The sequence below is a fragment of the Durio zibethinus genome, chromosome 10, assembly GCF_047325235.1.
Source record: "Durio zibethinus cultivar Kanyao isolate XHJ-2024 chromosome 10, ASM4732523v1, whole genome shotgun sequence".
NCBI lineage: Eukaryota > Viridiplantae > Streptophyta > Magnoliopsida > Malvales > Malvaceae > Durio > Durio zibethinus.
The window spans coordinates 28,342,188-28,357,256 of NC_143171.1; the positions used below are offsets into that span (position 1 = coordinate 28,342,188).

The following is a 15,069-nucleotide window of genomic DNA, read 5'->3' on the forward strand; positions in this document are numbered from 1 at the left end:
TATAAAAAATTATATATACATGCTGTTAAACATATTTAGATCATATTTTTACTTTATATAAAATTATTATGATTTCAAGTAATTAAAAAAATTTTAAGAAATTTTAAATATTTAACTATTCGATTATTATTTTATTTGAGAATATGCGAATTTAAATTTTCATATAATTATTAAGTTAAAAATTTTTAAAATTTATATTTTATCAAAAAAAAATTATGATCCGGACAAAGCCAGAAGAAATTTCTAGTAATAAATTAAATGTGTTTCCTGTCCTATTGCATGCTTCGTTTATGCATAAATGAACTAAGGGCGTTGTCAAAACCAACCATTGCTTGAATTAGCACAGCTTATGGAATTGGGAAATGCCAAAGAGTCATTTTCAGGGAAAGATGAGAAGTGGTTTTGTTTATAATTGCAGAGGAGGTTGATGTTTTAATTTTGTTTTGTAACGATGAAGCAATATATGAATGTATTTAGAAATGTGATCGATTGAATTCGAATCGATATAATATAAAGTTTGAATTTGAATTCTACTCCAAATTTGAAATTTGAAATTCGATTAACGATTAACGTTTGATTGAGTTTTATTTTTTAAATTCAAATTTAATTTAAAAAAAAAATCAAGTTATTCGAACTTACTTGATTAGATTTAAATAATATATAAAAATAGATTCGATCATTATATTTGATAAAAACTTGATTATTTATATTCGAATTCAAACTCGAGTTTGTAATATTTTATTAATTAAATTAATTAAAATATATTAAAATATAAAAATTTAATTAAATTTACAAGTTATTTGAATCGAATATAAAAATACTTGAACTCGGATTAATTAATAAGTCAAATTACTCAAATTTGAGTTTGACTTAATAATAATCAAATCGAATTTAAATTTTATTTAAATCAAATTTAAATAATTTATTAATATTAATATATTATTCACAACTGTTAATATGTTAACAGTGTTATCTTAAGCATCGGGGAAAGCCCATATCTTAAAAAACCCGAACATATTCAGGCCTCCAAGAAGAGACTTTGTACTATAACCTATAACCAGGGATCCATTTTTAAGCGGGACCAACTGAGGACGTGGCAGCTTTATTTTTATCAATTAACCATAAGCTTTTCTTCCTTGAAACTCAAAATGGCCACTGCAACATTGATCTTCAATTTGGTAGTTGCACTTGGAGTTATTTGTCTATCATCTTGCTCGACGTCGTCGTTTCTGAAAGACGAAGTAGGCCTAGTTCCTAAAGCGTACAAACTTGACGTATCCGCTTTGCCAACTTTTTGTCTAATTTCAGTTTTATTATCTTGTCCACGTTTGGCACAGATCCGAAATCAATTTTAGTTTAAAGAGGGATGTTCCTTCATTGAAAATGAAACAGATCCAATGGAATTGGCAGCGCAGCAAGATGAGCATGAAACATATATATAATTCATTGGACCAAAAGTCGAAGGTTGTACTGGCTTCAACAGGATTCTATTACAACACTAAAAACTAAACCATTTCCAACAAAACCGAATATAAAGAAAACCCAAGTCTAAATTGAAATTACTTCTGGAACTCTGATGATGTAGCTCTCAATCTAATCATGCAGTTCTTTTCTTTTCTCTCTCTGCTGAAAAATTCTACCATTTCCCATCCATCCTGTAAGTCAGTAACACAAAGCAGACCTGCAATTTGAGCAAAAGATTCAGAGTTCGCGTGATCCCCAAAACTATCAAACACGACTAAAAATGAAACATGGCAAAATATATATCAATTCACTATAACTAATAGATGAAGATGTTTGTGATGTATATCTCAGATAGTTGTATTCAAAGAAGAGAAATTAATGTCTGTATCAGTTTGTTAAGCTGCCATGATTTGGTTTATCTTTATAATGATGCCACCCAACTATAGGATTCGAGAACGACTTCATCCAACATACCCAACACCTAACCCGACACAATCCATTTACTTGACATGTAATTGATCATTAATCCTTTGTATTTGACCCTGAACAGCATCAAGACAGATGATCTAAGAAACTGCTCATCGTCTATGCTTTCTCTGCCTTGTTTCATTCTTTCGTCCAAATGTGAGCTTTGACCACTCTATTGCTCATTAGTGATAGCAAAATTAGTGCTTAATGACCATTTTTGCTGCAAGCTGTGTGTAACAAGAAACAATTACATTGACAAGCTGAGGTCAATCTCCTTCTAGGAAGGTTTCTAAAGACAAAATCACCATTTCATTATATTTCTACATCATACTGACCCTGAGATACCAAACGAGGATTCATCAACAAAACATAATTCTGATTAATCAAATTAATTCAATTTCCTGGTTTTTCCCTATCACTCAAAAACCTAAATTTCAGACAAAATTCATTAATTTAGAGATTTCAATGCATTAATTTTCAAAACAAATTCGTACACAATTAGATAAGCATCACATCAGTAACAGATCCACAATAATCAATACAAGAAACCACAAAGAAAGATGAAAAATAGCATAGAAATTGAAGGAACCGAACCGACCTAACTGGATCCAACAATAATGTTGTTAATAGGGATAAAGATGAGCTTGACGAAAAATCCTACGAATCCCATAACAACGAATCCGATCGCTGTACGGAACGCCACCTTCGTAAATTCTGAAACGAAAAAAATCGAATCTTTCAATCAGATTCCGATGGATCAACAAATTTTAATAATAGCAAAAAAAAAAAGAAGAGAGAAATGAATAACCTTTGCGGTCGGGCTTGTGGCATCTCTTGACAAGACGCACACTGTCCTTAGCGAACTCTCTCAGCGGATCGAATACTGAGTCAATTGCGTCCATTTTTCCGTTTCTTCTGGTTTCGCTTGAAGGAAAATTTTGAGTTTTTTCTTTTTTTTTTGGTTCGTTTTAGATATGTTGATAGAATTTAAGTACCTTTGTTTGGACTCAAATACCCCTGGCTGTTCATTGCATGGACATCTCTGCCCCTACTTCCCGCTTTATCATTAATCCTGGCTTGATCTCAATGATAAACAGGATTAAAAATGTTCAAAAGATTAAACTTTTTAGTTAAATATTTTTCTTTTTCTTTTTTTATAAATAAAAGATTTGATTTCACCAGCCAAAATAGCAAAAAATCTGCTGCTCAGTGCTAATGTTGCAAAGGATTCCTCAATATTCAAACATGGGTTGAAATTTAATGTATGAAATTACAAGAGATCCTAGATTCTGCATATATGACAATGCCATACAAATGAACATCAAACCTTTATGATCAACTAGAAAACTTGAATTTCCAAAAATGTGTCTTTCAACCAATCAGATGTAAATCAGATGAATCATCCACTGTATTGAACATCCTCCATTCCTTCTCGAAACTGTTAAGTTCTTTCTCGGTTGCAGAAGTCATTGAAAAGAATCTTAATGTAGAAAGAACATGGGAGATCTATCTCTGTGCTCCAGCTGCTGTGGAGCCGGTTCTTTTCTCACGCTGGACAGATCGGGGAACAAATGTAAGGCCACGAGTATTACGGCGACCAAAGCTAATATTCAAAGGAGAGGAGTCTGAAGTGCTTAATTTAGAGACTGCTGAAACAAGGCCTTCCATCGTTTCGTTTTCTACTTCCATCTTACTTGAAGCTTCTTCGTCCTTCTTATGCATTGCTTGTTTCCGTTGGTTCTTCTGCCTCTGTTTCTTTGATGGATGCGCTTTCTTAAAGAACTCAAATGAAGTTGGGAATTTATGCTTGTCCACCAGATGTTGTTGCCGACCTTTGTAGCTCTTGAACTTCAAACCACAACCTTCCACAAGGCATTCATACTGTTTATCCACAAAGATAGGACGATTTCTGTGTTAAACCAAATTATACGGAGGTCGATTAAAGTACATGAACATTACAAAGTTAACAACAAACTACTGAACACTTCTACTATTGCAGAAAGAGTCTAAAAACAAACACATATCACATATGAAGTCATGCTCTGGCAGACACATTAACAGTCCCTTCATACTTCACATTTCTAGGTTTGACTAGCCTTCTTATCAATCTCTTGCACGTGCATGGATAAGAGAGACCAGATTGCAGTCAAGTAAATACGATAAATAAATGAAAAGCATAACACTAGTTGAATGGTAATGTTTGGGGCCTTATGGCCACGGCAAACTCATTCCACCTACACAATCATGATCAAATGCATTCTTCAACAGAACAAAAGGAAAAGGAGATTTCCATGAACAATTTCCAAACACCAATATATAAAGTTAATAAGAGAAAGATACCACAGCATAGCCACGAGCAACTTTAGCTTGAAAGAAGGAATCATGGGCTTCAGACACATGTATACTTAGTAAGCGAGATGTCGGGTAAACTCTAGAGCACACAGAACAAGAAGCCGTGTGCCGTGCATTATAATGATCTTCAAAGTGCTCCAAACAAGTCAGGCGAGCACCGCAACCAACAATAGGACAAAAGACATCCCTGTTCAAACATTAGTTACAAATGGAAAAATTAATTACATTAACAGCATCAAACTTCAGAAGTCTTATCATCTTGTTTATATAACAAAATCTTCATATCCATCTACATTACTCCTTTCACAAAATTCAACAGGAAACAACAGCAATTCTATCATACAAAAAAATCTTAGATGGAAGTCCAAACAATGACTGAACGTTAACAAATTCACAACTTAACAACATAGAAACCATTTTAGAGATCCTCTCAATCTGTGAATAAACACTGCATATAACAGCCCTTTCATGACCATTAACAACTAGTGATCATATATTAATCATCAGATTATATAGATAATTGGACCCCAAAAAGAATAATAAAAGCTAAAACCTGGCATCATTATCTACTATCTTCTCAAGTTGATTCCTTTCATCTTCAGTTAAATCCAAGGCCACCTGAATTTCACCCAAAAAAAGAGAAATCTTTTGAGTGTTGTCTTAAAAATTGAAACTTTGATAATCAATTAAAAAGAGAAGAAAATTAAAAAAAAATTAAACCCACTTAAATTCATAACTTAATAAAGCATAATTATTTCAATAGATCTTTAATTACAAAAGCCAGTGGACAAAAGCTAAAAGGGAAGGAGAAGGACCTGTTTGGCAAGAAGTTCTCTCTCGATGTTACCAGAAGAGAAGAAGGGAGAGTCGGGATCAAAACGACGACGATTCGAGGTCCAGTACGGAAACGACGAGTCGTGTTGGTAATCTACAACCATCGCCATGGCCACTCGCAGGTGAGAAACGCTAAGTTTTTTTTTTTTTTGATTAATTTTGAATTGGTTTTGGGAATCTTTTAGCAGAAAGAAAGACTGTTTGGGTTCGGGCAAAGTTCTATTGATCCCAGTAGAAGCCCAATATAGGCCCACATTGCTCAACCAAGAGCAACCCATCTAAATAATCATGTATCCAAACAACATGGATTTATCCGAAAAGAAGACACGTCATAGAGTTTGGAATTATATAACCATTTTTTTTATTTATCATAATAATTTATTATTTATTTTAAATATATCCCAGTAGTGAGCTTATGATAGTGTATAATATAATTTTTATCTCAAGGAAATTCAATAGTTATTTTTTAAATATTTTGTTAGAATATTAAAATTATTAGTATCAATTTTTTTTATTTTGTGAAATAATGTAAAATCTTTTTCTTTTTTAATCTATATTCTTTTAAATTTATATTTGATATATTATTGGTGTATAAATAATATATATTATCAGTGACTTATAAATAGCCATATCATTAATTTATTTTAAAATAATTGAATATTTAAAACTTAAAAATATTTATTTTTAAAGATTCTAAAATTTTAAATTTATTAATAATGATGTGATAATTTTTAATAAATTGACGGTATATATAAATATAAACATATATGTATGTGTATATATATATATATATATACACGTGTATATACTTACATTGCATGCTTTAAGATTTTTCTTAAAAAAATCAAATTTTATTTATAAGTAATTACCAGATGGGTTCTACTAGGCATGATGTAATCAAAATTTGTTCAAGGAATATGGACCAAGCAAGAAAGCATGCACAAATTAAGTTTGCTTAAATTCATTGATAATAATTAGAAGATAAGGTACAAAATGAAACCAAACAACTTTACAATTAGTTAGGTCAATTCATTTTATAATAGGGTCATCAATTAGGCATTGTATGTTTTAAACTATAAAAGTATATTAATCTAAGTAAGCAAAGTGTAGGTCAGACCATGAAAGATTATAGTAATATACTTCTTACTCATGCTAATCTTTTTAATATTAAAAATTCTCACTAAATCATCATGTATAATTACATATGTTGAATATTTTTAAATACAAAAAGATGTATGGAATATGTATTTAAAATTTTTATTTTATTAAGAGATATGTTTCATCATTTTGTTAATTTTATATATGGAATTTAAAATTTATATTATTAGTGAATGCAATAATTTCTTTATATATATATATATATACACACATTTGATGAACAAGAAAATGAAAATGTCATTATCACATGTAGACATCGATTTTGTTCGGGTCTACTGTTTTATTTTTATAATAATAATAATAATATTTAACAAAACAAACAAAAAATAAAAAAAAAACAAACAAAAAAAATAAAACGGAAATAAGACAGAAGTTAAGAGGTTGGTACGATGCCGAACTGCCCCGACCAACTCCCTGTCAGCCACCCGACCAACTCCCTGTCAGCCACCCAACTAACCTCCTGACCAGCCACCCTACAGCCACCAACCAGCTACTCTACAGCCACCTAGATCCCCCTAAATCGAAACCCTTTAAAATACCCAGCCATTTTCCTCATTAAAATGTCTCTGGGCTCTCTAACAAAAAAGAGGAAGCTCTCTCGAAATCCCCTTCAATCTTTCTCTAGGAATTCCCTTCAATCTCCTTAAAAAAAATCCCCTTCAACCTCTCCGAAACCTCTTTCAAAACACTCTCAAACACCCGTCGATCGGGACTGTTTCTGGTAAAACTGATTTCGGATTTGGAAAGATCGCGTCGAAAGCAGCTTCCTGATCATTTTTTGAAATTTTCGATCATCGGCAACAACCGCCGGCGGCGACCCAGGAGGCGGTCGATGCGGTGGTCCGGTGACCGAACGGCAACTTGTCGGGCCCCTCCCCCAAAGCCCTCTCTCTCTCTCGTTTTTTTTTTGGAAACAGAACCAAATGAACAAAAAAAATTTTCAAGTTATTTATAGAAAACATTAAAAGCAAAACGACATCGTTTCAACCAGGGAGGATCCGCGCGCGCCTGTGATCCGACCCGGGATCCGTTAAACGACCCGCTGACCCATTTCTCCAACAGCTCTGTCGGTTCAATCAAATCGACCCGAATCGTCGATCCGACGGTCGAACCGGTTGGATGGCCCGAACCGTAGATCCAACCGTCGAACCGGTCAGACCGTCCGGATCAGTGTTCAACGGTTCGGTTCAGGTAAAAATTTTTTTTTAATTTTTTATATTATTATTGTTATTATTTTAAATATATTTTTATATTTATGCATGATAAATTTATTAGAATAAATGTTTAATTATTTTAATAATAATAAAATTAAAAACAAATAATAATTAAAATATATTAAAATGCTCAAAAAAATAATTTTTATTATTTTTCCTGCCTAGATGTTGGAGGGAATAAAAATATTTTTTTAAAAGAAATAATTTCGCTTAGATGTTGGAGAATTATTATTAATAAATTTTCATAAAAAAATAAATATAAGAAAATTTTAAATTAATTTTCAAAAATCACTAAAATCGAACTTGCTTCGAAAATTCGCCTAGATGTTGGAGATTTTTAGAGATGTTCGTATTTTCTTAAAAACGAAACCTTAAACACTAATTCTTAATTTTTAAAATCATAGGTTTCTAAAATCCCTAAAAATCCAAAATCCCTTAAATCCAAACCCCATAAAATTCAAAATCCCTAAAATCTAAAAACCCCAAAAGTCCAAAATCCTCGAAATCCAAAGTCCTAAAAAATCCTAAGGACACGTATGAAAATTCTATTTGAAGCAATTTGTTCCCGAATACAGCTTAGATGATGGGGTATTTAGGAAATTTTACTTCGTGAAGTCTTTTCACACGATTTCTTAAATCGCATTAATGATAAGATTAATAAATAAAAAAGCATAACGGTAAATTGGGATCTTAAATATAAACAGTCACACCTAAGCTCTACCTAGATGTTGGAGAGTCGAGGTGGTCTCATTATATTTAAGAATCCAACTCTTAAATTGCATCTCATTTTACATGACATTCATTAGCATGATATACATTAGCATGTTATTATCAGTATTTACTTGTACTATTCTGTCTTTAATTTTTTATGTACTATTTAGTGATAAAATATCTTATAATAAAAAAGAATAATACTAAAAAAAAATCTTTTTGTGATATTACAAAATAAAATAAAAATAACATTAAAAAAAAATAATTCTTGGTACTCTGCCTGGATGTTGGAGAGTCACCAACAATTTTTTATAAAGAGTGTTATTTCATTTTAAGGATTGCTGTATTAAATCTTAAGCGAAAATGGTTATTTTAAATTCTGCCTAGATGTTGAAAAATTTTAAGATAATTTTTTAACTTAAAGATTTTCTCAATATTCCTAAATAAAAATTTTAGCAAAAATATTTTTAAATGAAGGGAATTAATGTTAAATTTCAAATCAAAATCATTTTTATCCAACACCAAAAATAGTGCATAATTGAATGGTACCAATTTATGGGCGTTATGGGAGTGCTAATCCTTCCCCACGAGTAACCGACTCCCGGACTCAACCTGATTTTTCGCAGATAAAAATTTATCTTTTTGATAGACTTTAAACTCGTTTTTATAGTTTTATTAAAAAGATAAACTTTTGGGTGACCAATCACACCTTAACAAAGATTGATGGCGACTCTCTTTTTATTTTTTTCAATTTTTAAAATATCATCTTTTACGTCTGACGGTCCCAAAACCGTTACGACATCACATTACTCTTAAGCTAGAGAACAATTTCTAGCAACAAAGGATATACCTGTTCAAACCTTTTAAACAAATATCTATAGTGAGGAAAAAAAAAACATTAACACTATGTTTGGATAAATATTAATAAAGGAAAGAAAACGAATGAAAAAGAAAGTTTTTTAAAAGAAAAGAAAGTATACATATAAACCTTGTTTGGATAATTAAAATTAATAAAAAAAAAGAAAGGAAAGAAATTCTAACAACTATTGTTTGGATAAAGAGTGAAAAGAAAGGAAATGATTCATTATAATAATTTTTTTCAATTATAATATTTCATTGCCTGTGATATTAGAGCACTTCTAAATCATAATATATTTGTTATCTTGTTTGGTCTTACAATTACTGCTATATCAATGATTTTTAATCAAGTGAAACATGAAATATTTTAAAAACATGCATTGATGAATTTTGAACTAGTCTGTCATTTCATAAACCTAAAAAATATATCTATTTATATTCAACTATTTATCAAAATCAAATCACCAAAAAATTATAAAAAATTTTTATATTGAAAGAGATATGTGAAACATGAAAAAAGAGATAGTTTTGAAAAAAATTACAGGATGAATAGTTTTGAAAAAAGAGATAGTTTTATTAGGTTTTTAGTATTAACAAAAAATAGACATAATAATCTTTTTATAAAAAAAATATTTTTCAACTTTCCTTTCCTTAGCTTTTCTTCCAAATTAAGGTATTAAAAAAGAAACAAATGTTATTTGGTTTCCACCTCATTCTCTTTATTTAAATTAAAAATATATCCAAGGGAAATGAGGATTTGTTTTCTTTACATTCTTTTACTTTCCTTTCCTTCATTTCATCTTCTTTCAATCCAAATACACTGTAATGCAATAAAAATGTTAGAAAAAATTGGTAATAATTTTTCACTGCATTAAGGAATATTAAGAATGAGTCCTACAATACAGTTTCAATTGTCAACCATATTAGGCCTGCTTAATCCAAGAGTGCAATTGTTTTTTTTTTCAGTTTTGATGTATTTCATCTTCTGAAGTTTATAATTTGAGTTGGATTGATAAGACAGTGTACTATTTTTCTAATTTATCTGCAATATCATGAACAAGTCAATGATTCTGATGCATTTGACCTTAACAACATTAACCAAGTGGCAATGGCATTGTATTTATATCCCATGTGAAATCTTCCACATTATGCACTAACTTGTAAGAAATGAATCCAGGTCCATTTCAAAAGTCTCAGCTCATCTAGAAAAAGAATGAGCAGTACCAGCAATTCCACCAAGCCAATTGTGATAGTTCTTTCCATGACTTGGGTGAAAGGGAACTGCATAGCAACTGGCATCAATCTTATACTTGACTACCTATCTGGTTTTAAACATTTGCAACTTCATCTAGTTATTTTGATCGCTTTCTTTTCGTAGTTTCGTAGAAGGATTTATTTTCATATGTTCGTTTTTGGTATAAAGATGTGTAATTGATAAATTATGACCAAGCCAATTTGAGAATGATTATATATAATATGACTGATTGAGAAGATAGAAAGCAAATGGCTACTTGAAATATTGGTTAGATATTCTTACACGAAAAAGACTGAATTAAAGCATATTTAGGTGTTAGATTAGTCGAAATTAACATGCTTAGACCAATTATTAGCTACCAAGTACCATGCATGCCTAATAGTTCATTGTTAGAAGTCTGTCTTCTTTGTTTCTTCTATATATAAGAGTACTTTCATACTGTCACTTGTGATCTGTGGAGACTGAGAGACTAGAAGGCAAATAAGATGGAGGTACTAAGGAGAGGGTTGATACTGTTAATGGTTTTCATGTTTCTGCAGAGAGGAGAGGGGCAATTATTTGAAAATTTCTACAGCGATACTTGTCCGAATCTGGAATCCATAGTGAAACAGGAAGTGTCAACGAAGTTTGGCCAGACATTCGTTACAATTCCTGCAACTCTGCGCTTGTTTTTCCATGAGTGCTTTGTTGAGGTAGGGAGAGTAGTATGATCATCAATCCAGTTTTTGTTCTTAATTTTATCTGATTTTTGATGCAATAGTTGTTCGATATTCTTATCAAATTAGTGTCATGTCATCACTGCATGCTTTTCATGCCAGTGCTTCTTCAAGACTCTCAATCTTCCAATTCTCTTTTTCTCTATTCAAGTCCAATAATTAGAAGTAGGTTTTTCCATTGCCCTGTAATGTCTTGCATAGCAGATAACATACATAGGAAGAGTCGGAGAGAATGATAGATCTCTTAATTGAAAGAAGCAAGCACCCCTGCTAATAAGCCTGCAACAGATAAAACTTCTTACAAATGGATGGTGTTTCTTCTCTCTTTCTCTGAGTTAATTCTTTTGTAGTCATGGTGAAGCCACATGCTAGGGAAGGTAGAACATAGTGAAATGACAACATTTTGTTTTTTTGTCGCATGGAAGAACCACATAGTGAAACCACATACTAGGGAAGGTAGAACAACACATGAAATCACCTGTTTTCTTGTCAAATGACAACATTTAACGTGTCAATCTTCACAACTGGCATGCTTGACATAAGGAACCAGTGTACAAAGGAGATGTCTCGGACTCAAAAGAAGAAAAAAACAAAAATGAAATTGACGATTTCTTTTAATATTTTTCTGTCCCTAGAATCCTCTCTTTAAATTCTAGAGCTGATGTTAAAAAGGCTATTAATTAACTTTATAAAGTAAAATAATAGCTAGAGAAGCTACCGAACCAAACCAATAATATACCATGTTTCTTCTTCTATATTTTTTAGGGTTGTGATGCATCAATCATGATTTCATCGCCAACTGGAGATGCTGAAAAGGATGCTCCAGATAATCTTTCCCTTGCAGGAGATGGGTTTGACACCGTAATAAAGGCAAAGCAGGCAGTGGAAAGTCAATGCCCGGGAGTAGTGTCTTGTGCTGACATTTTGGCTCTTGCTGCCAGGGATGTTGTAGTCCTGGTAAGGAATGCTCAACCATTTACCTGAAAAGTAGTCCTTGGAAGACATACCAATATTGAATTAAGCAAACTGATAAATATTCCAATTCGCCTGTTATGTGAATAAAATCTTAGGCTGAAGGCCCTACCTGGGAAGTAGAATTGGGACGTCGAGATGACCTAATATCGCAAGCATCCAGAGTAGCAGGAAATCTACCGGAGCCGCCATTCAACCTCGTTCAACTTAACACCATTTTTGCTAGACACAACCTTACCCAATTTGATATGATTGCACTCTCAGGAGCTCATACTGTGGGCGTGTCTCACTGCAACCGCTTTGCAAATCGCTTATACTCGTCTCCTGTTGATCCTACTTTGGACCCAAACTATGCACAACAGTTGATGGAAGCCTGCCCTCGAAATGTAGACCCCAGCATTGTCGTCAACATGGATCATGTAAGCCCGCAAACTTTTGACAATGTATACTACCAGGATCTAGTTGCTGGGAAGGGCTTGTTCACTTCGGATGAGGTGCTTTTCACTAATTCAGCATCTGAAGCCACTGTAAGAGATTTCGCTAGCAACCCTCGAAACTTTAATGGAGCTTTTAAGCAATGAGGAAACTTGGAAGGGTGGGAATCAAAACTGGTAACGAAGGAGAGATAAGAATAGACTGCACAAAGTTTAATTCATGAAGCAGGAGGAAATAAAGGGCTAAAAACGAGCCCAAATTCTTTCTCTGCTTTGTTTTTGTATCTTCTGATTTGGCACGGTATTTGAAGATCAGGCGACTAAGGACTTTCTGTCGTCATCAAATAAGTCTTCGAAAAAAAATTTCCCTGTAATTATTATGTTTTCCTTCTGATGTTTGTCAATGCATTTAAAGATGCCATTGTTTTCGTAAATCATACAATAAAACGAATTCAGTGCCACACTATCTTTCAAGGCTTCAACTTGTTCACTTACTCAACATATAAACCTTTGTTCTCCAACAAGGTTTTTCACAAGATGGTAACATCAGAAAACGGTTTGCCACGTATAATGCGGAGACCCGCATCCAATTTGTGATATTATCTCTTTGACCTAAAAATTTCATAGTTTTATTCTATAAAAAGTTTCTTAAGTTTGATAAAATCAGTCATCGGAGCAGGTAATTCCAACTGCTCAAAATTGGATGTTCATATTTGTCAAAAACTCAAAAATAAAAAATTTTAAATATTCAATTTTCTTAAATTATTTAATCAAATGAAGTGCCACATATACCATTAGAAAAGTCACTTCAAAACCTTTCCATTGGTACCTATAATTTAGTCGAAAAGTTACTAGAATGTTATCTAAAAATTTAAAATATTCAAAACTCTAATATAATATTTGGATTTTTCTCACAAAAACCAAAATTAAAGAGTTTAAAAAGTAAGTCTTATGTCTAAATCTTCAATTGCATGATTAAATTCTCAATCTTAGCCATTATTTTCTCTTTCTTAGAGTTTTTTTTTTCAATTTTCGTATTCCTTTTCTTCTTAGAAAAACTGTTGAAATTAGATTATTTGGATCTTTTGAGGTGCTTTGATATTGAAGTTAAATTTTTTATCAATTAAGATTTCAGAGTTTTGTGATGGATTTTTATTGAAATTTTTATCATGGATACACAATATTTTTGTTGATATAAAGTATCAAAATTTAGATCGACAAGAATTGATATGAGACTTTGAGATATTAATTATTATTAATTATAAATTTTCTTTGTGACTTACGATTTTTAGACTTATAGTTAGGATCAATAGAAATTATTATGGCTCTTTAAGGTTCAGTGATAGAGTTTTGTTTTGAATGACTCAAAATTGAAAATAAAAATTTTTGAATAAGCTCATTATAGTAATTATACTATTCATCCTAGTAGCACAAAGATGTATAGGGATTTTAGAAGCACTTTTTGGTGGAATAATATGAAGAGGGAGATTGCCCAATTTGTTGCTAAGTGTTTGACTTGTTAGCAAGTTAAAGCTGAACATCAAAGGCCAGCGAGATTAGTGAAACCTCTCCCTATTCTAAAATGGAAATAGGAGCGAATTATTATGGATTTTGTATTTGGTTTACCTAGGACACAAAAAGGTAATGATGACATTTGGGTGATTGTGGATAAATTGACAAAGGCTACACATTTCTTGGCTATTCTATAGGAATGTCATTGGAAAGGCTAGTACATTTATATGTTGAGTATATTGTGAGACTTCATGGTGTACCAGTGTCAATTGTATCTAATAGAGATTCTCAGTTAGTAGCAAAATTTTAGGAGAGTTTGCATAAAGCTTTAAGCACCCATATAAGTTTTAGTACTGCTTTTCATCCACAGACAAATGGCCAATTGGAAAAAACTATCCAAATCCTAAAAGATGTGTTCAGGGCATGTGTCATAGATTTTGGAGGTTCTTAGGATCACTATTTATCGTGGGCAGAGTTTACTTACAATAATAGCTATCAGTCTAGCATTCAAATGGCTTCGTTTGAAGCTTTGTATGATAAGAAGTGCATATCTCCTATTTGTTAGGATGATATTAGAGAAAGATAATTGTTGGATTCAGATCTTGTTTAGCAAGCAGTTAAGAAAATTCAGTTGATTAGAGAATATATTCGAGTGGCTTAAAGTTGATAGAAAAAATTATGCAACAATAAAAGACGTGAATTAGAGTTTGAGGTTGGAGATCATTTGTTTTTATGAGTTTTTTTCGAGTAAATAGGTTATGAGATTTAAAATTTATGAAAAACTTAGTTCTCATTATGTGGGTCTATTTGAAATTATTGATAAGGTAGGAGATATAGCTTATAGATTGACACTTCCACTTTCTTTGGTTGGAGTACATAATGTGTTTTTGTTAGAAAAGTAGGGTCCAACCTTATGTAATTAGTTTTAGACCAATCAAAGGCTATAGGCCTTAGTCTTTCTTTTTATATAGAGCCCTAGCTACTTAATAAAAAAATGTGAGACTATTTTAAGGTAAAAAACAAGGTGGCGTTACAAACCAAAAAAAAAAAAAGGGAAAAAAAGCTAAAAAAATAAATAAAGAAGGGAGAGTTGGTTGATCAAAAGTTGATCAAAAATTGAT

General features: G+C 31.8%; 2 protein-coding genes and 1 pseudogene across 2 annotated transcripts; 1 reads left to right on the forward strand and 2 right to left on the reverse strand.

Annotated features, from left to right (window-relative positions):
• Window positions 1-1,420: 1,420 nt before the first annotated feature.
• On the reverse strand, window positions 1,421-2,901 carry LOC111292551 (protein transport protein Sec61 subunit gamma-like). Its single transcript, XM_022884988.2, has 3 exons — window positions 2,741-2,901; window positions 2,531-2,646; window positions 1,421-1,681 (listed from the first exon to the last, which is right to left on the reverse strand). Exons 1-2 carry the CDS (start codon window positions 2,832-2,834, stop codon window positions 2,531-2,533), a joined length of 210 nt encoding a protein of 69 aa, XP_022740723.1. The 5' UTR covers window positions 2,835-2,901; the 3' UTR covers window positions 1,421-1,681.
• Window positions 2,902-3,148: 247 nt separating this feature from the next.
• LOC111292550 (nucleic acid binding / zinc ion binding protein) lies at window positions 3,149-5,326 on the reverse strand. The gene is made up of 4 exons (XM_022884987.2): window positions 5,100-5,326; window positions 4,838-4,902; window positions 4,273-4,471; window positions 3,149-3,813 (listed from the first exon to the last, which is right to left on the reverse strand). The coding sequence occupies exons 1-4, from the start codon at window positions 5,226-5,228 to the stop codon at window positions 3,439-3,441; spliced, it is 768 nt and encodes a 255-aa protein (XP_022740722.1). The 5' UTR covers window positions 5,229-5,326; the 3' UTR covers window positions 3,149-3,438.
• Window positions 5,327-10,750: 5,424 nt separating this feature from the next.
• On the forward strand, window positions 10,751-12,926 carry LOC111292614 (peroxidase 55-like; annotated as a pseudogene).
• The last annotated feature ends 2,143 nt before the right edge of the window (window positions 12,927-15,069 follow it).

What these genes read in the sequence shown, in the direction of transcription:
- LOC111292551 (XM_022884988.2), bottom strand. Translation starts at nt 2,834, where the DNA reads ATGGACGCAATTGACTCAGTATTCGATCCGCTGAGAGAGTTCGCTAAG. An exon ending in CCACAAGCCCGACCGCAAAG is followed by an intron (nt 2,647 to 2,740) that starts GTTATTCATTTC and finishes TTTTCGTTTCAG; the next exon opens with AATTTACGAAGGTGGCGTTC.
- LOC111292550 (XM_022884987.2), bottom strand. Translation starts at nt 5,228, where the DNA reads ATGGCGATGGTTGTAGATTACCAACACGACTCGTCGTTTCCGTACTGG. An exon ending in GAGAACTTCTTGCCAAACAG is followed by an intron (nt 4,903 to 5,099) that starts GTCCTTCTCCTT and finishes GGTGAAATTCAG; the next exon opens with GTGGCCTTGGATTTAACTGA. An exon ending in TTGCTCGTGGCTATGCTGTG is followed by an intron (nt 3,814 to 4,272) that starts GTATCTTTCTCT and finishes GTGGATAAACAG; the next exon opens with TATGAATGCCTTGTGGAAGG.